This window comes from Protopterus annectens, chromosome 8.part0 (genome assembly GCF_019279795.1).
Source record: "Protopterus annectens isolate FY-2018-M chromosome 8.part0, PAN1.0, whole genome shotgun sequence".
NCBI classification, from domain to species: Eukaryota; Metazoa; Chordata; order Ceratodontiformes; family Protopteridae; genus Protopterus; species Protopterus annectens.
The window spans coordinates 1,362,667,649-1,362,695,018 of NC_056741.1; the positions used below are offsets into that span (position 1 = coordinate 1,362,667,649).

At 41.9% G+C, this 27,370-nt stretch overlaps 1 protein-coding gene across 1 annotated transcript in view; it reads right to left on the bottom strand.

The window, feature by feature from the left end:
• Window positions 1-1,210: 1,210 nt before the first annotated feature.
• The window catches only part of HYOU1 (hypoxia up-regulated 1), a 1,290,196-nt gene continuing 1,264,036 nt past the window's right edge, over window positions 1,211-27,370 (bottom strand). Inside the window, exon 24 of the mRNA XM_044079444.1 lies at window positions 1,211-2,174. Within this exon, the coding sequence (XP_043935379.1) occupies window positions 2,107-2,174 (68 nt within the window). The 3' untranslated portion in view covers window positions 1,211-2,106. The remainder of the gene's footprint in view (window positions 2,175-27,370) is intronic.

Consider the following 27,370-nt stretch of genomic DNA (forward strand, 5'->3'; position numbering starts at 1 on the left):
TTTTCAGAAACAGCTGCAAGGAAGACTGCAAAAAAGTGTGGGTACAAGAAAGAAATGCAAAAGTGGAGTCAGCAGATTCCAACCTCACACAGAGGATGTTCACAGAAGCTGAGAGAGGCATAATGCTTGTGAATGTTGCCATCTCTACTGCTAATACAGATGAATAGAGGGCTATGCTATCACACTGCTTAATGGATAACTTCAGCAGAAATCCCCTCAAATCAAGACCTTCACAACTTTTGTTTTAACAGCAGCAGTGAAATTATAGTGAACTTAATGCTGGCTATTCATCTATCTGGACAAAGATGCTGGACATGTTAGTACACACAATGTATAGGATCCCATTGAGTATGGTGACATTCACTCAGTATTCTTGAAACAGTAACACTATTTTAGTTCACTTAACCTCTTTTGAATTCTCCCTAAAAACATTCAGAACTCGCAAGATTTTTTAAAAATGATCTATCACACTAAGTAAGAGTATAAAATCTTCAATCCAATCTAACACCACTTCATTGTTTGTTACCTGTAAACTCAAGCACCCTACCCTGCTCTGAATAACTATGCTAGAGTAAGAATTCACACTTTTGGTAAAGAGGCCAAATGCAAATTGGACTTGAGTGCCAAGAAAGAGGTCTATGAATCAAAATACATTCAGTTCAAAAGATTTTATGCGTTCACTAAAATATTTTCCCTGTAAGATGCCCGATGCTTACGCTGAATCACTTGATTAGAAACACTAAGTATATTTGTATTTTAAACCTTCAGTACATTATACCTTAACATTGATGGAAAGATCAGCAGGAAGGAATATGTTGCTTTTTCCAATAAAGCAATGGCTGTTGCATCCATCTTCCTCAAACTTAAAGACCAATGGGATATTATTCAGGTTGTAAATCTGTGTGTGTGAAGCTCAAGGGAATAATGAGGCCTGATCAACTATCCATTCATTTCCTTTGCCAACCCTGTTTGCCGACTTCAATTTCTCATCTCACTAAATGAGCAATTAAAGCAACAGTAGTGTGAGATTGTGGGTCCAGGAACTGCTCAACAACAGATACTATTATCCATGGAGAAATGGATGTAAAATGAAAGCAAAGCTAATAAATATAAAGCAATGTTAAGTTCTGATCATCCCACTATTTTGAAATGGTTTATCTGTTAATCAGTGTAAAGTTGCAAACAATATAAAACATGTGTCAGGCTGTGCTTAATTAAAGCTCTCCAGCATGGAAAGCAAACTGATTACAAGTGGTTTATTTTTCACATTCATTTCTTTCCAAGAAGAACAGACATTTCAAGTAAAAATCAGCTGACCACAACCAAAAAGAAACCAGTCTTCACTAATACTCTGCTTCTGCAAACAGTTACCAGTGAAACGCAGACAACCATCTCCTAGCTCTTATCTTCTGATCTGCACCAAGCAACAGCCAAATGCAAATACCAAGTTTAGTAGTAACAACAGGTATAATATATAGAGCAATATTCAATGACAGGAGAGACAAAAAAATCACAAACAGAAACATCAAAATAATGGTGCTGTACCACCTACATTAAAAGGGCCTCTGATTAAATCTGCAGGGTCAATACATTCCTTTTATTAAATGCTGCTGGCTGAATAAACCCTGCTGACCCACAAGACAATCAAAACACAAAGGCACAGTATGGAAAAGCAGTGCAATGCCCATTAGCTTATCAAGTTTTTACTCTAAATCAAATCTGTGTGGTTGACATTTGTTTCAACTCTACTCTTCTTATCTGTCAAGGGGACGGGATGGCACGCTCGTCTTGTTTATTAACCGTTACTTTTTTCCCCACAAATCGGTTTCCAGTTTTGTTTCATGTAACTGGGTTTGGGTCAGGTTGAACTGTACTCAAAAGCAGCAATGGTTGCCAACACAGAAGTCAGCGTTCCTTTGTTTATAGGGGCAACAAACTGACAGAACACAAAACAATTCCCTCTCCAAAAAGCAAAACAAATACAAAAAATATATATATACAACTTGACTGAAACAGATGACACTGCTTAAATTAAACTGCAGAGATTCTTTACAAAAAAGTAATGTCAATAAATACATTATTGCAGGGAAGAAAGTCTCTGTGATGTTATAATTCATCATTTTTGTAATCTGTCTTGCTCTGTGTTTCACCTTCTATTTTCTTTTCTGAAGTTTCTAGGAAATAAAACATAAAATTACTAATAGAGAAGCATTACTGGGCATAGTAGCAATATTTTTACAAAGATCAATTCAATCTAACACATCATACATAGTCACAGTATTAAAATGCAAATAACACCATAATGTTTTTCTTTTAATGCCACAAAGTTTTTACTGTCAACTATGTTACTTCTCTTATTTCTTTAGGAATGTGGATAAACCAATACACCTTCAGAACACCCAGTAGCTGAAAAAACACTTATTCCATTACTATAACACACAATTTACCTCCTAGACAATCAAAAGGGTATTTGGTTACAAGTAATCATGGTCATGGAGTCTCTCATTTTCAGGAATGTGAACCAAGTCGTAAAATTAAGTTATCTTGAATCTCCAAAATGTAGATACTGGCAATTCAATATTCGCCTGAAAAGGAGGTTCACATTCACCTATTTTAAAAGGCAGACAGTTTTTTTTTAATCAACAGGCCACAATTATATCACAATGATTCATCACACCAATACACAATAGATATGAAGTTACTCATACTAGATGATCTTTGAGAAAGTCCCCTACAGAGGATGGTAGCTGAGCACTTTGAAAATCAGGCCTCTGCACTTTTTCATTAGCTCTAATTCTTGGGGGGGGGGGGGGGTGAATACTCCCAGATGCTGGAGTTACGAATGAAAGAAAAATCTGGTGAGAAAAGGCTGTAAAGAAAATTTCTCACCATTACCCACTACAGGAAGCCATTCAAAGACCCTGTTAGCACAAGTCTACATTACTGATGAAGTAGTGCACCTCGGCTCTCCTCCAACTCATTCCGACATAGACTGAAAAGATTTCCTGAACAGCTTGGTTTTAACTGTTCTCTTCTCGCTCTTCCCTAGTGCTTAGCAATCTAAAATCTAGGTACTGCTGGAAAAATCTTGAAAGATAAAGTCATCCACCATGCACTTTAAGATACAGGGACTGCACAGCAGGCAGTGTCAATGTAATTTCTAAACTGCACAAAAAATTCCATCTTGCTTATGCAAGTCTCTGCTGGAAGCACAATTGTGTAACAATTTACCACAACAGTTGATGTCCTACTGATCACTGTTGCAGTATTCCAAACTGTTGAGCTATCTCATCAGATAACTTGGAAGTCCAGTCGGGGTAACAAACTTCCACAGAGCCATACATCCTATGTATGACCCAAGTCCAAAGGTGTAAATGTACATAAGTGGATGTATGAGCATAAAATCTCAGACTACCTCCAAGCCTGTAGATATGCCTGAGGAAATGAAAAACAGTTCAGGTAAGGCAGGAGAAGGCAGAAAATTGTCCCAGTCTTGGTCAGTTAAGAGGTGAGTAGGCAAAAAATGGTTCCCCATGGTCCCAGAAGAAAGCAAGTTTAGACACAGGTGGATGGAAGGGTGGGAATGAATACTACAACAATGGAACATCTACTGTTATGGTTAGTTCTTACACAACTGCACTATGTCCGTCCTTAGATTACTGTTGCAGTATTCCACAATGTTGGGTGATTCCCAATGCTCATGATAAGGGGTGGAAGGATAAGACCTAAGACAGCTGTCAACCAGTCCAGAGAGGACTGATCTGGCAAAAGCAGCTCTGGATTTGGAGACAGCATCTGGTATGTAATGTTTAATACAGGCATACACCAAGGACCAAATAGCTACTTCTAGGATAGCCCACGAGTCTTGCCCCTAGTAAAAAAAAAAAAAAAAAAAAAAAACTCATGAAGAAGCCATTGCGCTGGTAGAATGTGCCTTCGCTGGTGAAGGTGAGAGTAACAAAAGGAAATGGATTTAGAAATCCACTTAGTAATAGTTTCTTTAGAAACGGGACCACTATGCTTTGATTCTTGGAAGGAAACAGACTAGTCAGACTTGAGAATAGTCTCACTCGCGTCTAGGTAGAATCGGAGCTATTTATGTACATCCAATAAGTGCAGGATTTTCTATCCCCTATTTTGTGAGTTTCAAAAGAAAAGGAGATTGATGGCACGTTTGAGTGCTCTCTGACTTACTTTATGCATAAAAGACAGATCGACTCTGAAAGATACACTGTCCTTATGGAAGATGGGGAGGAAATCAGGGCCTGTAGTTAAGAAACTCATCCAGCTGAGGTAAAGGCAACTGGGATTACGTTTTTTCAAGTACAGAATTTGAGAGAAGCAGATGCTGCAAGCTCAAAAGGTGGAAGTGCAATTTTTTTTTTTCAAAACAAAGCTGAGATCTCAGGCAGGTGGAATAGCTTTTTTTCGGGTCTATTTTATATATTCGAACACTTAAAAGTTCAAACCACTAAAGATCGAACTTTTAAATGTTCGAATATATTAAAAATTAATATTTAAAACAAAAAAAAGTAAAAGTAAAGGGGTTAAAAGCAAGGGGGCAAGCCCCCCTGCACCCCCACACCTTCGCTACTTAAATATACCAACTCCAAGATCGCACTTCAGTGTGCTACAGTGCGGAAATGGAAAATTTCCCATTTCTTACACTGTAGCACGATCTTGGAGTTGGTAGCACACTGAAGTGCGATCTTGGAGTTGGTATATTTAAGTAGCAGGGGTTGTGGGGGGTGCATGGGTGCTTGCCCCCCCCCTGCTTACACCCTTTAGTTTTACTTTTTTTTTTTTTTTAAATATATTCGAACATTTAAATGTTCGATCACTAAAGTTCGATATTTAGTGATTCGAACATTTAAGCGTTCGAATATATAAAATAGACCCTTTTTTCAGGGGGTTTTATGTAGAGGACACCCTTCAGAAACTGTTTTATCTATACCCTGGACATCAGATGGGTGTCATGAGGTAAGCAAACAGAAATGGCTGAAAGGTGTGCCTTGATTGAGATGTATGCCAGGCCAGCTTTTAAGAGCTCACTCAAGTAAGACAGAACAATAGCAGCTGCCATTTGTACAGGGTCCTGTTTCAGAGTATGAAACCAAATAAAAACCTTTTCTATATAGCCATGTACAATTTCCTAGTACTGAGTTTCCTTGCTTCCTGGAAAACCTGAAGCATGTCCTCTGAAAATTGGTGTCTAAAAGGGATCATAATCCTATCATTCATAATGTCGGGTTGAAAGATGACAGGCTGCGGTGAAAGAGCCCTTTTGTTGTGTTAGCAAGTCTACTGTGTGATGTAGCTTGTGGTGATGACCCTTGGTTAGGTGGTAGAGAAGTGAGAACCAGTGCTACCTTGGCCAAATAGGATACACCAGTAGACTCTCTGGGTTTGTCTCTCTTGATCTTTAGTAATACCTTTGGAAGAGGTGGAGGGAAGGCGCACAGGAACCTCTTTTTCCAATGAAAAGAAACTGCATCTGTTCTCCATGCCTGAGGACAGGGAGTCCTTAAGCACAAAACAGGAAGTTGTTTGCTGTGGATGGTGGCAAACTAGTCTATCCCATTTGTGGACTAAGTCTAGAAAGACCTCCCTGTTCAATATCCATTCGTGGGGATCTTTCCTTTATCTTCTTAGAAAATCCTGCTTGGACACTGTCCTGTGAGGACCTGTAAATGGCTAGAAGGGACATGTTTGCTTTTCTGGCCAGATCCCATTTCGCTCAATTAGTCTGCAAAGCTGTTAAGACCCCAGTTCCTCCTGCTTGTTTATGTACCACATGACAGTGGTTGTCTGTAAAAAGTATGAGAGGGCATGAGGTCCAGGAATGTGACATGGTCTGTAGGGCTTGTTTTAGCGACCTTATCTCCTTCAGACTGATATGCTTTGACCTCAGATTGGGTGACCACGAACCCTAAACTCTCAGAGCCCATCCATGCAACATCTGAAACATCTGTGCAGAATTCCTGCCACTGTTTGTGAAATTTGAAGGGTAGGGCTGGGTTGAGGTTTACCTGAGATATACACCATTTGATTTTAATTCTTTAAGTGTGGGGGGGGGGGGAGTATTGGGTCTGCATGTCCAGTGAATGGGACTACCGAGACCAAATGGATTTCAGGTACAGCTGGATCTTTCTCATGTGGAGCCTGGTGAAGAGAACCACAGGTATGGTTGCAGCCATAAACCCTAGGCTCTGAGAAATTCTCTTGCAGTGCATGTCTGAAGAGGTAAGAGAAATTGGAAGTAAATGGAGAAAGTCTGTACCTTATATGGAGGCAGGAAAGCCTGCATGAGTTTGGTGTCCAATCTGCAACCCAAGAACAGTAGGTTGGCTCCAGAGTGGATTTCTTGAAGTTGATTGTGAACACCAGACTTTGGAGTAGGGACACAGTGAATATGAGATGGAGCAAAAGGTTTGTAGAAAGGATGCCTGTATGAACAGGTTGCCCAGGTAAGGGACCACTTGAATTTCCAGAGTTCTGCAGAAGGCAATGACTGGAGTTAGACACTTTGTGAAGACCCCGAGGGGCAGTAGAATGTTGAAAAGGCAAATCAGAGAACTGAAAGTGAGAGGAGTAAACTGAAAACTTCAAGAATTTCCTGAAGGAAGGATGGATCGGGATGTAGAGGTAGGCGTCCTTTAGGTTTGGACAACATAAAAGCTTGTGGAAGAATGAAGGGCAGAAGAGTTTGGAGGAACAGCATCTTGAAAGATGGGAACTTCAGAAAAGTGTTGAGAGTGGACATATCCAATATAGGTCTCACTTCTTTTCATGGAACAAGTCCTGAACAGAACCCTTTTTCCATGTACTGTTGTGGCACATGGTTCTGTAATGCTTTAGTTCAGCAAGCTTTGGATGATGGAACAAGAGTCAGTATATCGGATTGTGAGGAGGAAGGAAGGGGGAATGTACTTGAATGAAGAGACTTCCTTCCTGGTCATTCTGTAATCAAACTGAATAATGGAATATACCTATTTGTCTATGGTAATGAACTTCCAGTTTCCTATAGAAGAGGCGAGTCTTTTTTGACGGGGAGATTGGGACCAAGGGAGGAATAAGGGAGTACAAAGGGTAGTCAGGCTGACTTGCCTGGGTAGGTAGGCCTCCAAGACTTAGAATCTCTTTCTAGTTTGTCATAGAATCTTTTTCTCTGCATTTTCTTAGCCTTATGAGAGGGACTGGGTTCTCTGAAGACAAATGAAGTGGGCTTAGCAAGGTAGTTTCTCTGGTGTCTGGGTACTGAGGAAAGGAAAATCTGTTGGCAATCTGCCGTTTTACCCTGGTCTTGTAAGGTTTGCAAACAAACTTGCTGTATCAGGGCCAAACAGGTGCCTATTCAATGGAGAATCAAGAAGTTTGGCTTTAATATCCTCAGGGAGAAACCGGGAGTATAGCCATGCATACAGTCTAACACAGCCTGTGGCAACTCCTCTGGAGGATGCTTCCTCAGAGTCACAGCTGCATTTGATGCTATGCTTGGTTTCCTATGAAGTCAAAGTAACCATAGACATGGCTTGTTGCCTTTTGGCTGATCCTTCCATTGTAGCTAAAACTTTGTTTAAACTGTAAATGACAGACAGCAAACATTCTGTCAATTGGGTCTGACAGCTCAGAGCTCTGAAGGCTAGGGTGGTAGAGGTGTACACCTTCTTTCCTGGTATATCCACTGCTATGCTCTCTATCTGAGAGAATGGCAACTGCAGCAGGTGGGAGCTTAGAATGCTTGTTCTAGCCAAAGAGAAGATGGAAGGATCTGCCAAGGGGTTCTTGTACAAGAACTTAATCTTCAGCTACTTTATAGAATCTATCAGGCCTTTTAGGAGTTGGTGGCTAACAACCAGCAGCAGTGGATGTAGATGCATAGGCATCGAGAAAGGCCTTCAGGAGAAGAGGTATAGGGGCATCTACCTCTAACAAATTATCTTTTTTGCACATCAAATATTTGTTTTGATTACCATTTAAAGTGTTTCATCACGTTACAAATGGTCTCTTCAAATGAAGCCTCTTCAAAAGGGAATCAGGGGAAAGGGAATCTTCAACAGAGGCCACCTGGCTTGGAGACTGTAACGGAGAAGAGTAGGCCAAGGAATGCTCAAAGTCTGACTCAACCTTTTTATCCTCAGAAGATTCTACATGTCTCTTCTGTGGAGTGACAGGAAAAGAAGCAGCAAAAGACAGAGGCTTAAGTGGCATAATGACTTGAACAGGCCCTGGGAAATATCCATCCACTCCTTTTCCTTGGGATCAGGTCATATGGACATATGGCTCTATGGAAGGTTAAGGCTATAGTACCTGGGATGGATGTCCAGGTTATCTAGTGAGATAACCCAGCAGTTTAAATACTGCAACAGTGATCTAAGGAAGGACATCAACAGGTACATTCTTACTTTACAGTACGGTTTAACCAATGAAAAGGGCCTTCCTCGATGGGTCTCCATAAGACTGAATTATTCTTGCCACAAGTCGGAATTTGGCATGATTTTTTGGAAGTTTACAGTCCTGGCTCCTTAAGCAATGCAAGTTGCCCAGTTGCAAAACATGTTGACCAAGTAAACAGGCTCATTCCCAGTTTGTTAGTCTTCCATTCACCAGCAAGTCCTTCCTGTAAATTAAGAAAAAATAAACGAAGATAGCCTAGTACCTACCTATGAACCTATGCCTATCGGCCCGAGGTCCAGAGCAAGCCTAGCCAACAGTGTATTGGCTTTCGCCACCCATGTATTGTTAAATTCTTACCCTCTATTGAGCAGTGCCCCAGACATAATCCCAGGGGTGAACTTCCTATCACCCATCCACTTATCAAGGTTTCTCTTGAATAGTGCTAAAGACGAGCTCTGCTCGACGTAGATGGCAATTTTGATCTAGCGCATGAGAAGTCTCTGAGACACGAGTCTGTACAAGAAGGATGTAGCTGTCATATTTAACATCAAGGTCCCATATTCACAAGCAATAAAACTACACGAAGGAAAGAGCCAAAGGGAAGCATAAGGACAAGCAAGAAGGCTGAACTCTGAAAGGCCTATTAATATGGAACAACATTCCAGGGTCAAGGACAAAGAAGCTATCTGGGAAACGGACTTCACTGATGAAAGGTTGTGATTAGGGTTAGTACCTGTTCCTTTGTTATGCAGGTGGGTCCTTAATTTGACAGTTATGCCCCATGAAAATATATTAAAAATGGCAAATGCCCTGAGCTTTTAGGAGAAAAAATATTTTTTATGTTTTCTTTAATAACTGCGTAAAACTAATTTGCATATGCTAGCACCTAGTTATTATACGAAACAGCATAAACAAATCAAATTCTACAAGAATAAGCTTTTATTTTGGACGAGTTGTGGGAATGATTTGTCCCATAAAAGCTCATGCTTCTATAAAAATGCCATATTATGGGCAACTGAAAAGATGACGACCCTAGCTGTGATGGTAGTCTGCTGCAAGGCAGGCCAAGAAAAACAAAAAAGAAGCCCTGATACAAGGTCATTACCCAGACACACAAGTTAGGAACTGTAATATCCACAGAATCCAACATACAGCTTTTCACACAAACACAGACACGCAAAGCAACGAACCACAGGTGTATCATTATTGCACACCACTATTTTTTTTTCCTGGTGGTGGGGGTTGCAGCCAAGCAGATCCTGTGAAGGGAGGGCAAGATCACTTCTTATCCTGCCACTCTGGTAGGTGTGCCCAAACAACCAACCTGCTCAGAATAAAAAGGGGAGGAATGAAGGGGGGGGGGGGTTACCAAAGGTGTTTCCTGTTAGTCAGCATACTTCTCTACTGTCCCCATCAGTCAATAACGGCACTCAAAAGTTTTATACTTCATATTTTTCAGAAAATGAATGTTGATGCAAGCCTGCTGTGAATTAGATTAATATCTTAAAGTTGTCCCTAGTTTTGGGGCTTTCTCTCATCATTACTCCTGGCTTTGTCCAGAATTCTGGAGCACAGAAGTTAAGTATGATCTCCAGTAACAAAGGGGGGCAGGACTACGGTCAATACAGCTTTAAAGCACAACATTTTTAATGGAACCAACAGACATGAAAGGTGCAACTGGGAAGCCTGTCCCTGGATCATCCCTCCAGGAAAGGGAGGAGTCTTCTAGAAGGGATGCTTGAATGCTGTCAATACCAAGCCTCAGTAGCACCCATCCACCAAGAACCAAGGGCAGGAACTATCCAAGAAATGTAAATGAACCAAGCCCTAGCAACACAAGCCACTGGAGACCTTACTGTGTTGACTGTGCATGTCCAGCTCCACCCTTCTTTCCCTCCTCCTTGCCACTGCCTAAGGAGGTATTCAGCACTTTTCTTTTGTCTGACAAAAAATCTCCACTGGCTCCAGGCACACTTATGTGCTTTCTTGCCTTTCTGCCTACCATCAAGTCTTCCAGAGCCCATTCTTTCCCATGTAGCTGGTAGTAACAGAAAGAGAATGAGCTGAATGGAGACACAGTACAGTTGTGTACACTTACCATAAATGTAGGTGTTTGAGTGTATTCACTGTTGCAGTCATTATATTTAGGTAATCCTGCTGGCAGGTTGCCCTCAGTCGGCCTGAATTCCAAAGTCTTGGGTCCTGCGTCTGCCGCTGCTGCCTCTTCCCTGACATCAGGGTTATAAAAGAAGCAGCCAACGCCATTTTCTTCAGTTTTTCTTGCCCCAGATGTCAGGTGCCCCCAAAAGGGCAGCCAAAATTTATATAAAAATGCATACACCAATATAAACTTAACCTTCATCTACAAGCAAATACACCACATAGATTGTATAAATCAGAGAAGGAAAGAAAGGTTCCAGGAGAAAAAGGGGGATGGCGGGTGGGTAACCTGGACTGCAACAGTGAATGCACTCGAACATCTACATTTATGGTAAGTGTACACAACTGTACTATGTTCTTCGTGTTTCACTGTTGCAGTCATTACATTTGGGTAGAGACCCAAAGCTATGGTTGGGAGGCTGGAGCTAAACAGCATTAGGAGTGGCTATGAGGCCCTGCAGAACTGCAGTGGCAAAGCCTGCCCTGGATTTAGAGTAGAGTGGCAGATGATAGTGCTTTGTAAAGGTGTGCACTGAACTCCAAGTAGCAGCCTCTAAAATGTCTTTGGTTGGTACTCCCCTGAGAAAGGTTGCTGAAGTGGCTGCAGCTCTGGTTGAATGTGGCCTAATGCCCTTAGGCACTGGCTTGCCATGGTGTAAGTAGAAACGAATGCAGTGGCCTATCCACTTTGAAATAGTCTGCTTTGAGATAGCTTTTCCTTGTGATCCTGCAGCATATGCCACTAGTAATTGCTCTGTCTTCCTGAAAACTTTGGTTCTATAGAATCTAAGCCGTCTGTGTACGTCCAAAGAATTCAGAATTCTCTCCCCCTTGTTCTGTGGATTTGGATAAAAAGTTGGCAGATTAATAGTTTGGTTAAGAGCCACACTGGACACCACCTTTGGCATAAATGTTGGGTTTGTCCTCAGAGAGACCCTGTCTGGATAAACAATGATAAAAAGGTTCCACAGCCATGAGTGCCTGTAGCTCTGAAACTCATCTTGCAGAAGTTATTGCTAGGTGCAGAGCTGTTTTCCAAGATAAAAGCTTTATATCAGCAGTAGCAGCTGGCTCGAAAGGAGGCAGGGTTAGTTCTTCCAAGACATAGTTGAGGTCCCATGCAGGTATTGGTGATCTCCTTGGAGGCCTTACATTTATGGCTCCTCTGAGGTACTGCTTTAATAAAGGATGAGAAAAAATTGGTGGCTCTGTACTGTAATGAGCCGAAATGGCAGAGGCATGAATTTTAATTGATGAAAAAGATAGGCCTTTGTCCAGCATAGCATCTCAGTTAAGTATTGAAAATCTGAGGAATATTTGGTACAGCTGTATCAGTTCCTTGTGCCTGATTCAAAGCACAGAATCTCTTCTATTTTCCAGCATAAGATTTTCTAGTACTAGGCCTTCTGGCTTCCAAAATGACATCCATCACAGATTTACTGAGAGGTGTGTTTTGTAGGACTACATTATCCGCCATGCTGCCAGGTTTAAAGTACTGAGTTGGCTGTGCAGGATCTGATTGTTTTGCTGGGACAGTAGATGAGGTATTTGAGGTAAGGTCCAAGCTGGGCATTGAGACAAGTTCCTTAGGATTGGATACCAGTACTGGCGGGGGCCAGTCTGGGACAATCAATATCATTCTTTGGCTTCCCTGTCTGACCTTTAGGAGTACCTTGGGGAGAAGAGGCAGTGGAGGAAAGGCATATACTGATAGGTTTTTCCAGCTGAAAGATAGGGCGTCCACTTTCAATGCTTGTCTGTGATGAGTCCTTGTGCAGAATCTTTTTAGTTGGCAATTGTGAGGGGAGGCAAACAGATCTATGTCCAAGCATCCCCATTTCCTTGTTATCATGCTGAAGACTTGTGGATCCAGCTGCCACTCATGGGGATCTATGAGGTTTCTGCTTAGTTCATCTGCCAGAGTGTTTTCCTTTCCTGGCAGGAATTGTGCCTGCAAATGTACTTGGTAAGTCAATGCTGTGTCCCACAAAGTCATGGTTTGTCTGCAAAGGGGGTAAGAATTTGTGCCCCCCTGCTTGTTTATATACCACACGACCGTGGTGTTGTCTGTCTTTATCAGTAGTTGTCCCGGATGAAGTAGGTCCTTGAAGGCTGTCAGGGCATTTTGAACAGCTAGCATCTCTTTTTGATTGATATGGAGATGCATTTGGTTTGAGGACCATGTGCCCTGAATGCATCTTCCTGCCATGTGGGCCCCCGAGGCATAATCTGATGCATCCATTGTTAGTGTCTGCCTGGCTGGGGGTAATGTGAATGGTTGTCCCTTGTTCTGGTGACAAGCCTTTGCCCACCATCGAAACTCCTGTTGCAGGCAGAGAATGAGAGTAATCATTGTTTCCAGGCTGTGGCAATGTTGAGCCCAAACGCTTTTTAGGTACCATTGAAGTTTCCTCATATGCAGTCTTGCATATGGAATCAGTAGGATGCAGGATGCCATGAAGCCCAAAGCCTGCAGAATTTTTCTTGCAGATAACTGGGCTTTTGTTGCCAACATTTTGAAATAGGTAGTCAGTTGCCTTTGTTTGTCTGGCATGAGATAAGCCATCTGGGCAGCTGTATTTAAGCTTGCACCCAGGAATATTATCTCTTGAGAGGGTACTAGTTTTGATTTCTTTTCATTGACTGTGTACCCTGGGCATGTTAGAGTCTTTTCACAAATGCCAGATGCTGTAGAAGAATGTCCTTGTTCTCTGCTTGAATTAGACAGTCGTCCAAGTAAGGATATATTTGTATTCCTCTGTTGGCAGAATGCAATTACTGGTGCCAGGCACTTTGTAAAGACCCCAGGCGCAGTAGATAAGCCAAAGGGCAGTGCAAAGAATTGGTAATGCATTGAGCCAGCCTTGAATCTGAGGTATCTTCTGCATGATTGTCTGATGGGGACATGCAGGTATGCCGCTTTTAGGTCTAAAGTCACAAGCCAAGCATTCTTGCCCAGCATGGGCAAAAGCTGCTGCAAAGTCAACATTTTGAATTTTGGTATATCCAGGAATGTGTTCAGAGTAGATAGGTCCAGTATTGGTCTCCAAGCCTTGTCCTTTCTGGGTACCAGGAAAAGTCTTGAGTAAAATCCTTGTCCCTGCTCTTGCTCTGGTACTTGTTGAATGGCCCCCATGTCTATGAGGGATGAGACTTGTTTTTGTGCCTCGGCCCATTGATTTTTTGGCAGATATGGCCAGCCGTTTGCCTTTGGCAGGGTATGGAAATGGAACTTGTAGCCTTGTGACACTATATTCAGAACCCACTTGTCCTGGGTTATAATGTGCCAATTCTGAGAAAAAATTTTCCCCCTAAGGGTGCTGCCAGAAGATAAGTGCTGGGTGCAGGCAGAGGGGAGTCACGGACTGTTTCCTGTATGGTTGTGATTTGTCCTCTCCAACTTTGGCGGTAGAAGCCCCCCATTTCTTTGAGCTGTATGAACCTTGCGCCTGGGATCTGCCTCTAGGGTGTCTGGATCTGCCCCTTTGAGGTCTGTCTGACACAGGAAAGGACCAACTCTTTGTAGGCCAGTGCTTATTAAACCTAGGTGGCTGTACTTGTAAAAAATCTTTGACAGTTTGCATAGATTTAGCTTTGTCCTCCATTTTCTTTAACACCTCTTCTGCCTTAACACCAAACAAAGTATCATGCTGTAAAGGTGCATCTAATAATTTAACTTTGACATGATCAGGCAGATTTTGTTCCATTAACCAAGCATGCCTCCTAATTACAGAACCCGTAACCGCGGCCCCACAGGAGGCCTCCAAAGAATCAAAACCACATTGCAAAGTATGCTTTCCAACTTGTTCAGCTGCATGCAATAAATCCTGCATTTCCTTGTTTTCTGCACAATCAGAGTTTAACAACTTTTTCTGTTTAAGCAATGCCATGACATGTTGCTGATATTTGAGCATATGAAACTGACAGTTTAAGGCCCTTATAGCCAAGGTAGCAGATGTGCAAACCTTTTTTCCCCATCTATCCAGTGTCCTAGAATCCCTGTCAGAGGGGGTAGGGGTTTTTGCAGCAGAAGCCTTAACTCCTTTGGGACCCTGTGAAATAGTTTCTGGGTCTGCAGCAGGGTTTTTAAAAAGAAATTTATGAGAGTCAAGAACCCTGTAATATCTGTCATGCTTAACAGGAGCTGGAGGTAAGGAGTCAGGGGTCAGACTAGACTCTGAAAACACATCATCTACAATGTCTAACACAGGTGGAATGGCTAGGGGCCTGTGTTGAGGTAGTAAAAGGAAATCCCTGAGCCCCTTTTTAGATTCTGAAAAATCTTGGCTCTCCCAGTGGAAATGCTCCCTCATGGTATGCAAGGTTTCCCCAAAAGAATAGTCCTCTGGAGGAGAAGCTGAAGGTATAGATTCTTCAGCATCAGAATTCTCATTGGAGGAAGAGAATATTCCTGATCAGAAGTGGAATCAGAAGAAACAGAAACCTGATCTGAAGACTCATAGTCAGTCTCTTGCCTAGACCTCTTATCAGGAGGGGGATGGGAACTCCTGATCAAGGTAATCAAGTCTTCGGCCATTTTGAGCATCTGTTTTTTGGGCATAGAGGCCTGTCCACGTGGCTCTTGAGTTTGTTTCTTTGCTTTAGAAGGTGCTTTAGTCTTTGCCTGTGAAGCTGAAGTCGGTTTAATGTAAAGATGTTTAGGTCTGAATACACCCTCAGAAGCCGGTGCCTGCTCAACGGCTCTGGACCCATCTGAGGGAATAGTGTCCGAGGCTCCAATACCTTGAGTTTCCAGTGGCATAGCTGACTCCACGTGGGAGTCAGTAGTGGCCTGCGACTCTAAAGTAGCGGGCGCCAGGGGTGCGAAATCGCCTCACTGAGAACCGGCGACTGGCTTAGGAGAAGGTTCATCGTCGGTTTTGGACCTCGGTTGTTTATCTCTCTCTTTTTCTTTGCGTTTTTTGTGAACTCCGGTAGTCGGATGGCTAACAGACGACATTTCTGGATAATTAAACTGGTGTTCAAAACAGTTTAAAGCAAAATCACACCGACGCTTAATAGTGCGTTGGTTAAATCTAGCACAAAACCAGCAACCAGAAACGTTGTGATCAGGGCCTAGGCAAGGAATACAGTAAGAATGAAAGTCCTTATGAGATGTTTGCTTTCCACAAGAAATACAATTATTAACTTTTTCTGACATCGGTCTGGAGCAAGAAAAAAGTTTCCCCAATGGGGTACTTAGCTTTATGAAGACTTCGGGTCTGAAACTCGAACACGAAAATCTCAGGAGTCGGCCGACCAGCACTTGCAAACTGCTTCTGCTTCGGGCACCGTGCGGCAAGAAAGACTGAAGAAAATGGCGTCAGCTGCTTCTTTTATACCACTGACGACCTGACGTCAGGGAAGAGGCAACAGAGGCCGACGCAGGACCCAAGACTTTGGAATTCAGGTCAACTGAGGGCAACCTGCCAGCAGGATTACCCAAATGTAATGACTGCAACAGTGAAATACGAAGATCATCATCATCCAGGCAGCCATGAGAGAGGGGTGATATGTGCCCTGTCAGCATCCTAGCTGTGAAGGCATTTTTGTTAAGGCCCTAACTTCACCACTGGTGGGGGACATGAGCACCCACATCCTCTCCATTTGTCTGATCGGCAAGCACCATCATTGGTCCTAGTGTTTTCAATATTGTGCAAGCATCCTCCTACATTGTGGTTATTGGCTGACAAAACTATCACTTTGTGAACACAAGGAAGGGCGAGTTGGCACTGGTCAATCAAACCTATAGTCCCCTGCTCAGCTTTACCAGCAACTGCACAAACATTTGAATCTGGGTCATCTGAGTGATGAACACAGATTTATCCTTCTGTGATACAGAGATGGTTTTCCAAGCACAAACTTCAAGATTTACAGCCTTCCTTGCCAGATCCAACCAAACTCAGCAGTATCTCTGAAACCATACTCTGACCCAAATCAGGAAGGAGCTTGCTGAACACACCAACCAAGAATAACACCTCCTAGGCTAGCCTGGGAAGGACACCCAAAGTCTAGGGGCAATGGCCAAAGTCCTTAGAGCTCTTAGATCACATGTAACAAAAATTTAACAAGGAACAGGACTCCATCCTAAAGACTGGACTAAAACCCACACCCTCTGTACTAAGGGAGGGGGGGCACAGAAGAATTACATTCCTTCAAAAAGAGGAAATGCTGCTTTCTAGACAGAAACATAATCTAGAGACTTGCCCTTGTATTCCTAGAAGCATTGTGGAGTGGCAACTCTAAAACCCACTCTGCATAAGGTCTAAATCAAAAACCTGAATCTGAAGAATTATGAGCTGAAACATGGCAGTGGGGGGTTATCATGGAAGGTAAAGATTACGCAAGCAATCCTCTAAGTTAATTTATAATCTGATAGGTTTATTCCCCTCATTAATGTAAAGTATTGATAGGAAAAAATCTTCCTTCATGGTTATCCAAAAGGTCTTTCATATAACAGAAATAAAAAGCAGCAGCTATGGAGGAAATACAAGAAGCACCATGTTTAATTAACAAAACTTGTTATAATTCTGCTAAAAGAACATTCATCAAATTATTCAGAAGAGCCAAGAGCTCATATGAAGTTGTTAGCATGAAAATAAACCAAAAATGCTGACCAATGTGAAGACAAGTTTAATGAAATAGACTTAGCATGTTCATTCTGCTTTATGAAGCTAAGTTAGCAGATAACTATAGGTGCAATTATAAAAAGAAGTTATGTACTCACCATAACGTTCCATGTTTGTTGTCCATCTCGCCTTCATTCTCTACTGGTTGGGTTCAGGACCGATCCTCGGTTCCAACTCCGTAGTTTACAAAAGCTCAAGGTCTTCAACTAGCTCGTGGCTTACACCCTATCCCATGATGCCCGAGGGAATTCCCCAGATCTAGTGTGCTGGTAAATCAATACATGCCTATAACATTTTTACTACTTTACAAGCCAAGAGGAGGGTCAGAGAATATTTGACTCCAAATAAATCCTCTCTGTCCTTCAGGAGCCAAAGGATGGGGGAAGGAGGGTGTGATGTAAGAATGAAGGCGAGATGGACAACACACATGGAACGTTATGGTGAGTAGATAACTTCTTTATATGATGTTGCCCTATCTCACCTTCATTCTCTACTGGTTGGGACAGCATCCCTAGCACCATCTATCGAAAGTGGCTCAAGGGAGAATATTCTTCAGAACAATGGACCCAAGAGGCCCTGTCCCTGGAGGCCAAATCAACTTTGTAATGAGTGATAAAGGTATGAGGCCTTGCCCATGTTGCTGCAGCACAAATAGTATCAATTGGCAGTTTGGCCCGAAAAGCAGAAGAGGTGGAAACAGCTCTGGTAGAATAGCTTCTTACCTTGTCGGGAAGTTGTCTTGGGACTTGTAGGTGAATATAATACAATCTGACAACCATCTGGAGAGAGTGACCTTTGTAACTGGAGCACTTCTTTTGCAATCTGAGGAGGACACAAATAATTGATCAGTCTTTCTAAAGTCCTTTGTTCTGTGCAGGTAGAAACGTAATTGTCTATGTACATCTAGCTAGTGTAACATATATTCTGCCTTATTGCCATATTCGGGGAAAAAAATGGCAAGTCTATGGACCAATTTAAGTTTGATTCTGAGCATAATTTTGGTAGAAAAGACGGATTTGTATGAAGCTGTCCTTGTGGAATAGTATATATGGGGGTTTGATAGACAATGCTTGTAGGTCTGAAATTCTGGAAGTGATAGCTATCAAGAAAATCATCTTCCAGGTTAAGAACTTAAATTCATAGAATGATGCAGGTTCAAAGGGGGGAAGAATCAGACGGGATAAAACAAAATTCAGGTTCCATGAGGGTAGAGGTGGTTTAATGAGCGGACTTAACAGAATGGTTCCTCTAAGAAAGGCTTTGCAGTCTGCGGGACATAATGTTAATCCCCGCTTTTCCTAAATGGAAATTAGGAATCGCTGCTAATTGAACTTGAATAGCAGCTGCAGCTGCTCCATCATGAAATAGCTTTGCTAAGAACTCCAGTCTCCAGTATGGACGATACAGGTGCAGAGAAGAGGTCAATATGATTTTTCAAGGCCCAGGAGTTAAATCTTTTCCATTTGCTGATGTACAATTTTCTCGTAGAAGCTTTATGAGAAGAAATCAGGATATGCCGCACTGAAGGTGAAAGGCCAGGTAGCTTGGGTATGTTTGGAATCGGAGCAGCCAGGCTGTCAACTTGAGGGTTTGAAGAGATGGATGGATGGAGCATTCCCGACAGGTAAGTCAGAAGGTCCGGAACTGGGTCCAGAATCCAAGGCTCCTGCTAAAGATGAGGCCACAGGAAGGGGAACCAGATTTGACGAGGACAGTAAGGGGTGACAAGTATTACGGTCCTTCCCAATATGCTGGCTTTCTGAAGAACTTTGGGTATCAATGGGAAGGTAGGGAAGATGTAGAAGAGACCCAAGGGCCAATCGTGTACAAGTGCATCCCTTGGAGGCTCCCCAGAAGGGGAATTACAGCAAAGTAGCTGCTGCATTTGGCATTCATGGACGTGGCAAAAAGGTCACAGCAAGGCTGGCCCCATTTTTGGAAAATCATTTCCACTATGTCTTGTTTGAGGGACCACTTGTGAGGCATCAGAATTGCCTTGAGTTAGTCTGCTATCACGCTGGATTTCCCCGGGATGTGTGTTGCTACCAGAAAACGCTGGGAGGAGGTCGCCCACTGCCATACTCTCAGGACCTCCCGGCAGAGCGGGTAAGATCTGGTTCCCCCTTCTTTGTTTATATACCACACAACTGACAGTGTCCGTTTTTATTGCAATCGTTCCTAGAGGAAGAGAATCTTGAAACGCCTGCAATGCTAAAAGCACCACTCTCATCTCTAGGGCACTGATATGCAAGTGGGCCTTGTGCTCCTGCCAAGTGCCTTGGACTGTCCTTCCCTGATAATGCCCCCCCTATCAGGGAAACTTCTGTTGTCACTTTGGCTGTAGGCTGTGGAAGAAAAAAGGGGTCAACCTAAAGTCACTTGAGAAGCCACAAACGAAGGTCTTTCCTGCAAGATTCCATAATTATAATTTGGTAAGACATGGGTAGTTCCCGCATGGACTACTGAGTATATAGCAGCTACTGATGAATTCTCATATGTAGCTGCACTAATAGGATTACAGTTATTGCTGCTGCCATGGTACCTAGCACTTTTAGAACTGTTCTTGCTTGAACCTTCTTGTTGAATAAAAGGATTAAGACGTGAGGTCGAAGGGCGTGAACTCTCTCAGGGGGAAGCTTTACCATCATCTTTGTGGTATCTAGATCTGCTCCCATAAAAATGATATGCTGAGATGGCAATAAGGCAGATTTTGTTGTAATTTATTGCATCCCTAAGGGGGAGCAGAGTTTCAATGTGGTGTCTCTTGCTTTTATTAGTAGATGCTCGGTTGTGGCGGTTAGGAGCCAGTCGTCTGGATACACAAACACTCAGAATCCTGAACGTCTCAGGTAAGCTGTAACTACTGCCACACATTTGGTAGTGAATCCAAAGGGCAGAGCTCAAAACTGGTAGTGACTGGCACCCAGCTGAAAACGCAAATGACTCCTGGATTGTCTGTCCATCTTTATGTTGTAGTATGCATCCTGGAGTTCTATGGAGCACATCCAATCATCTTTTCCCGGAAAGGGAAGTACTGACTGCAGTATCACCATCTGGAACTTTGCTTTCTTTACTGACTTGTTTAATCTGCTGAGGTCCAGAATGGGTCTAAAATCCCTTGTTTTCTTTGGAACTAAAAAGAACACTGAGTAAGTTCTGGATCCTATTTGGTCTGCGGGAACTGTTTGGCTGACTCTTGTCTAGCAACATTTCAATTTCTAGAGTTGCCTGTTCCCTCTGACTGGATGGAACATCTGCAATGTTCTTTTAAGTTTGGGACGGGGAAGGAAAAAGGTAGAGTAGCCTCTGGATACGATACTTTGTACCCACTTGTCTTTTGTTATTTTTAGCCAGGCTTCTGGGTACAAAGATAAGTGACCCCCAACTGCCTCCAGAGATGGACAGACGGGCCTCCCTTCAGGAGCGCTGAAAGGGCTTGCTAAGGAAGGATTCCCCTGTTACCCTGGTTTTGTGTCCGCCACCCCCCCCGCCCGCCGTGTCCGGTATCTTCCATTATTGCTTCCCCCTCTGCCCCTTGGAGAAAGATCACCACGTGGCGTCTTAAAAAAAAACTCTCCGGGATTTTTGAAACCACATTTTTCCTCCCTTCTGGCCTTTGGGGTAAGACCTAGTAGGTAGGGAAAAATGGACTCCCATGGCAGAGAGAGTTTTTCCTTCCTGTTCACATCTGGTTAGTGTGTCTTTGACTTTAGACCCGAACAAGGACGAGCCATTGAAGAGGATGTTAACAAAAGAAGACTTAAAGGGCTCCGCAAAGTTACACAAGTGCATTAAGGAATGTCTTCTTAGGAAATTCCTGAACCTGCTGCCCTACTCGCTTCATAAGCTGCATAGGAAATGAGCAATTCCAAACAAGTTTTCCAGGTGCACAGAGTAAACGGAAGTCCTTGAATGATTCCAAGCAATTTTATGACACGTCTTATATTTGCTTGGAATCATTAAAAGACTTCAGTTTACTCTGTGCACCTGGAAAAATTGTTTGGAATTATCAGAGAATTTTAGCTCACTTTGCCCTGGTTTCCAGTGATTTCTTCTTTCATTTTGGACTCTGCTGGTGTATTCCGGGATTTGCCTGCGTGCTAGTTCACTCATCTTTTGCTGCATAGGAAATGAGTGTCATGGAGGAGTTTATGACTGAATTCAAGGTGGAGAGCTGGGAGGAAACTCTGTCAGATACCCCAGCAGCTACTGAACCCTGGAGAGCATCTCCTAGTTCCTTTAGGACATCTCTCTGCAATCTAGTGAAATGGGTAAGGTAATTCAGGGACCAGAGTGCAAAGGTCACTGAAGAGAACATGTGCTTTCCGTATCTGTCCATCATATGAGACTCTCTGTTCGGAGAATGGACAGAAGAGCACGTCTTTGACAGTTCTTTCTTGGTGCCCGCCACTGCCACCACCATAGCATCTACTGGGACACCTTCTGTAAGAAAAGTTTTATCTTCAGGGGATGTAATGAATTTATTTGGCCTCCAGGAAACAGGCTCTACTGAATCTGGTGACTCCCACACCTTATCGAAAGGTAGAGACAACCAAGTGGCGGAAGAATGAGACCCAAAAGCCTTCAGGTAGACAGACTCCTCCTCAGAAGGGTTGATGGGTTTCCAGACACTTCTCTGCTTAAGTATTTCTAGGATGTCTGCAAAAGAGACATCCTCAGAGGGTGACCGTGGGGACCCTTCCAACTCATAGAGGTCTGTGTCAGACATGACGACTCCTCTGGAGAGTCCACATGCTTCCTCTTACATACACTCTTGCAAGGGACCTCTTCAGAAGGGTATTCCAGCGAAGTTTCAGAAGAGAGGGGTTCACCGAATGGGGCATCCTGAGGCCATGGGTCTCCACATCTGTGTGGATGCGGTTGTGCCGAGAAGGACACCGGTGCCTTTGGGGAGGAATTCCTGGTTCTGAGAGTAGAGCTGCCCGTGGTGACAGTGCTCTCCTCATCGTCTCGAAGGCACCCCGCCCATGATCCGAGGAAGCTCCTGGTTCTGAAGAACTAGAAGGCATCCCTGGCACGAACTAGAAGGCATCCCTGGCACCAAGGGGATTGGTTCAGTGGCCGATGGAGGAGCCGCGCTCATCCGTGCTGAAGCCCTGAGAGGCAAGTTTGGATCAGACAAAAGACCGATCCGACTGTCCTCCCTGGACCTGACCAGACAGTGTCAGCTCCCAGACTCTTCGAGTTCAGACAGCACTGAGGAAGTCAGAGCGGTGGTCGGGGCTGAAGAACCTGGAGCAGGTCTCAGCTCCGACGGTTCCATTACCATCAGCTCCATGCAGTCCAGCTCCGAAGTCCTGAATCAGGTTGGAGGAGGAGGAATTGATTGACAGGGAAGGCTTGGATGGTTCCGAAAACCTCAAGGTCTGCTCCGACAGTAATTTGGCTAGCACCGGTGTCCACAAAATTCTCCGCACCATGCGATCCACATCATCATCATCATCAGAAAGGCTTCTGGAAGATCAAGAGGAGAGAGCTGGAGATCTTGATACCTGCAAGATGGGGGATCTCAAAGTTGGAGAACTTGGTTCCAGCTCTGGGGACTGGCTCCGAGCTTGAAACACCAACGGTTCTGACAATGATGGGGCGGAGGTGGCAGGTTTCTCTGGCCCGACAGGTTTCGGGTCCAAAGAGGAAATTTTAGGCACTTTCTTTGTAGGCTCCCAAGTGAGATTCTAAAGCAGATCTTTTACCTGATTTTTCAGATACTGAAGGGGAAGAGGTCTGTTTTGCAGGACTCTGACTTCCTCCTAAGGCTTCTGAAAAGATAGTCTTCAACAGCCCTCTTAGAATTAACCTTGTTCTTTCTTTCAAGAAGAACCCTAGAACTAAATAAATGATAAATCGCACTTCTTGTAGGTGTACTGCTCCAAGGCAGTAGACACCGACAGTATGGCCATTGGTCATGGACATCTTTTGACTACATTTAGAACATTTTTTCAATCCAGATGGTTTTGCTTATTTAGTTTGTTTTGACATCTTGAGCCAACCAACAACAATCGCTATATATCTAAAGACAATCAACAATCACTATATATCTAAAGACACATTAAGGGGAGGCCCTCTAATTTAAACGGACCAAGCAGCCCTCGCACTAAAACGAGCTAAGATACTTTTTGGTGTTTTTCTATCCAGTAAGTTTTTTTTTTTTTTTGAAACTTGCTAAGCAGAAAAAAAATATATAAAAACACACACTGTATAAAAACCCTCTAACTTAAACGGGTTGTTTGAGTGGTAGCAGTCCACCAAAAAAGACGGTTAGTCAACCAAAGTAAATAACAGGACTAAGTCACACAGAAAAAAGGGAAAAAAATACCCCTAATTTGAAGGGATCAGGCAGCACTCTAATTTAAAAGAGCTTTCTCAAACAGAATGCACACTAAGTTATCTAAGTATACACAATACTCTAACAGCTCAAACAATGAGCCTAAAAAAATATTCTAAATACACTCTTGGAAAGCCGGGATAGGGTATATATTTAGGCCTAGAGAAAAATGACGGCCAACATACAAACAGCAAGAACAAACAAAAATCAGAGCTGTTAAGTCTATTAACTAATTTAACTATATTAAACTAAACTATACTAAGTAATGTCAAGAGGAAATATCCACTAATTTTTTAAACAGTAAATGCAATTTAAAGAAAACACTTAGCCAGGGCCAGTGTGAAGCACCTAATCTGTTTATAGTGGCAAACAGGATCTGGGGAATTCCCTAGGGCATCATGAGATAGGGTGTAAGCCAGGAGCTAGATGAAGACCTCAAGCTTTTGTAGACAGCAGAGTCGGAAACGACGATCGGTTCCGAACCCAACCAGTAGAGAATGAAGGCAAGACAGGACATCACCACATGGTACTGTTTAAACACCTGCAATCCTATAAGAAAGATGCTGCTTCAAGCATCAGTATCAAAGCTGATGACTGCCTTGTTACTAAATCAAAAAAAAAAAAAAAAAAAAAATTAAGGAATTTACAAACAGTTTGACAATTTATTAGGTACCAGCATTACAACACCCTTGGACAAAGTTTCAGGAGAATGCCCTGTCAAACCTAGCTAATGTGATCACCAAATCATTAAGTTCCACAAATACGGTCTGTTCTCATGGGCTGAATGTTTTTTCTCGAAGAGCACAGCTGCTTACCTGACTTTGTCCAGGAAAAGAAGAATAATTCCAAAGATGCTGAAATTTATTGAACACACAACGAATAAACGCTCCTTACTGCAACTGCGTTTTCGTCCTTCACAAACCAGGACTTCATCAGATTACAATAAAATGAATCAATTAGCACTTTAAATATACATAAATATTTAAAATTGAACCAATCCAAGAAAGTGCATCTCAATTAAACAAATCAGAAATCATCCTACCTCATCAATGTTAAACTAAAATTTGCTATATTAACCCTGAAAGTGCAATGTATAATTAAATATTCACTATGTGTGGTGTTGCAAAATAAATATATTTTAAGACTTGTTATTCTCTAAAACACTTATTTGTGTTAAAATATTAAAAAAGTTTAAAAATGATTTAATAAATATTTAATATAAAATGTATAAAAATGTTAAATAACTTATGATGCTACTTCATTTCCATCCCTTACAGCCTTTTCCACTTTTTTGTAGTAATGCTGCCATCTATTGGATATATGTTATATACCACTAAACTAGATTTCTGCAGCTCTTAATTTTAACACAGGGGTTAGAGATATATGGTCATTTAATCCAGGTTTTCTTGTGGCATCTAATTTAATTTGCCACCATAATTCTTTATAGGCTAGCCATTCTTCCCATAAACCTCCCCTTGTTTCTTTTTTGACCTGTTCTAACAAAAAAAACAAATTTTCCTTCTAAGCATTCTTTAGTATGCCTAGAACAGGTCAAAAAAGAAACAATGGGAGGTTTATGGGAAGAATGGCTAGCCTATAAAGAATTATGGTGGCAAACTAAATTAGATGCCACAAGAAAACCTGGATTAAATGACCATATATCTCTAACCCCTGTGTTAAAATTAAGAGCTGCAGAAATCTAGTTTAGTGGTATATAACATATATCCAATAGATGGCAGCATTACTACAAAAAAGTGGAAAAGGCTGTAAGGGATGGAAATAAAGTAACATCATAAGTTAACATTTTTATACATTTTATATTAAATATTTATTAAATCATTTTTAAACTTTTTAAATATTTTAACACAAATAAGTGTTTTAGAGAATAACAAGTCTTAAAATATATTTATAACACCACACATAGTGAATATTTAATTATACATTGCACTTTCAGGGTTAATATAGTAAATTTTAGTTTAACATTGATGAGGTAGGATGATTTCTGATTTGTTTAATTGAGACGCACTTTCTTGGATTGGTTCAATTTTAAATATTTATGTATATTTAAAGTGCTAATTGATTCATTTTATTGTAATCTGATGAAGTCCTGGTTTGTGAAGGACGAAAACGCAGTTGCAGTAAGGAGCGTTTATTCGTTGTGTGTTCAATAAATTTCAGCATCTTTGGAATTATTCTTCTTTTCCTGGACATCTGTTTTTATTAGTGATTTTGTGTGTTTGGAGATTTACCTGACTTTGGTTCTGACTGACCCCTTTCAAAGAAATTTGGAAGAAGGTTACATATCTGGCTTTGGAATGCAGCAATTGCGGTACCTACACCAAATTGTCAGTCTTGCTCCACTCTTGAGAACTGTAAGCCCACCTGTAACTTGCATTTTGGGAAAACGTTTTGAATACTCTATTTCCTACTTACTCCAACATGTACTTGGAGTAATATCTTTCAAAACCTTTTTTAAGCAGGACACTCTTGTTTAACAAATTTAATTAGCTTTTTACCAAAGTTTAACAAAAGGGTATTAGACTAAGGTCATGTGGCTGATGTGATACATGGATTTTGCAAAGTCCTTCAACACTGTGCCTCATGTCACTATATTGAGAACAGTGGAGCAAATGGCAAAAAAACTACTATATTACACAATTGGTGACCAAATGGCTGACAGAAAGGAAATGCACTGTAAATGTTAAGAACTGTCTTTCCAAGTATAGAAGCATTGGCACAGATGTCCCTCAGAGGTCTGTATTTGGTCTATTCATGTCACGGTTTCCAAATCAAAAAACACCTCGCTTAGTAAATTTGCTGACGACACCAAAACTGGAGCCATAGTAATGAATATCAAGGATCAATGTGTACTCAAAGAATATCCAGACATCCTTCTATAATGGTTGGAATCTAAAGGTATGAACTTTAATGTTAGAAAGTGTATGAAAATGCGCTTCTGTAATAACACTGGACATTTATATGCTCTAGAAAATCCCATATTGACAACAGCTTCTTGTGTAAGGGACCTTACACATTCAATTCAGGGTTAAAATTTTATTACCAACTGCATAGGGTGATAAGGAGATGCCATGGTTTAATCAGGGATATCTTGCTGTGCATAGCTAGTAGAGATGAGAGTTTTGACCCTCTTGTACAAAGCTGCTGTTAGTCCTATTACAGAATACTGTGGATTCTTTTGTTCTTTCAATTTACTCCAGTTGAATAAACTCAAACATGCAAAAAACATCAACAAAACAGATAATTGGAGTAACTAATCTTGCCTACAAGTGACGAGCGGACCATCTATTGTTCTCCAATAGGTATAGGTTATGACAGGTGACTTATTTCTTGTATTTAAATATTATCAGAATAAAATTCTAGCTGCAATTTTGGGTATTACCTTCTCCAAACACAACACTGCTATTAGAAATAACTGCTTGTCTGTAAAGCTACTACAGTATAGAACTCCTACTTATTTCTTTTCCGTTATAGGACTGGTAGATTATGGAATTCTCTACCATTACAGAAAAGAAATGTTGAGAGTCTGGGGCACTTTAAGAAGTCTCTAGATAAGCTGTTTAACAAGTTTTTTTTTATTTTTTATATTCTGGTTTCATTCTTGGCAAACTCAAATATCTTTAGTGGGCCCAGAGTCTGAAAATTACAACACTGAAAGACACAAAGCCATACAAACTGAAGAAAACACAGTGACCATCTTCACATGCAACTTCAGGGTAGAAGCCAGGGTGTGTCACTCCAAAGGGTAAAGTTCTTCATGTACACTGAAGACCTGGACGGGATGCAGTCTCCATTAATTAGAAACAATCCCTGCACCAGA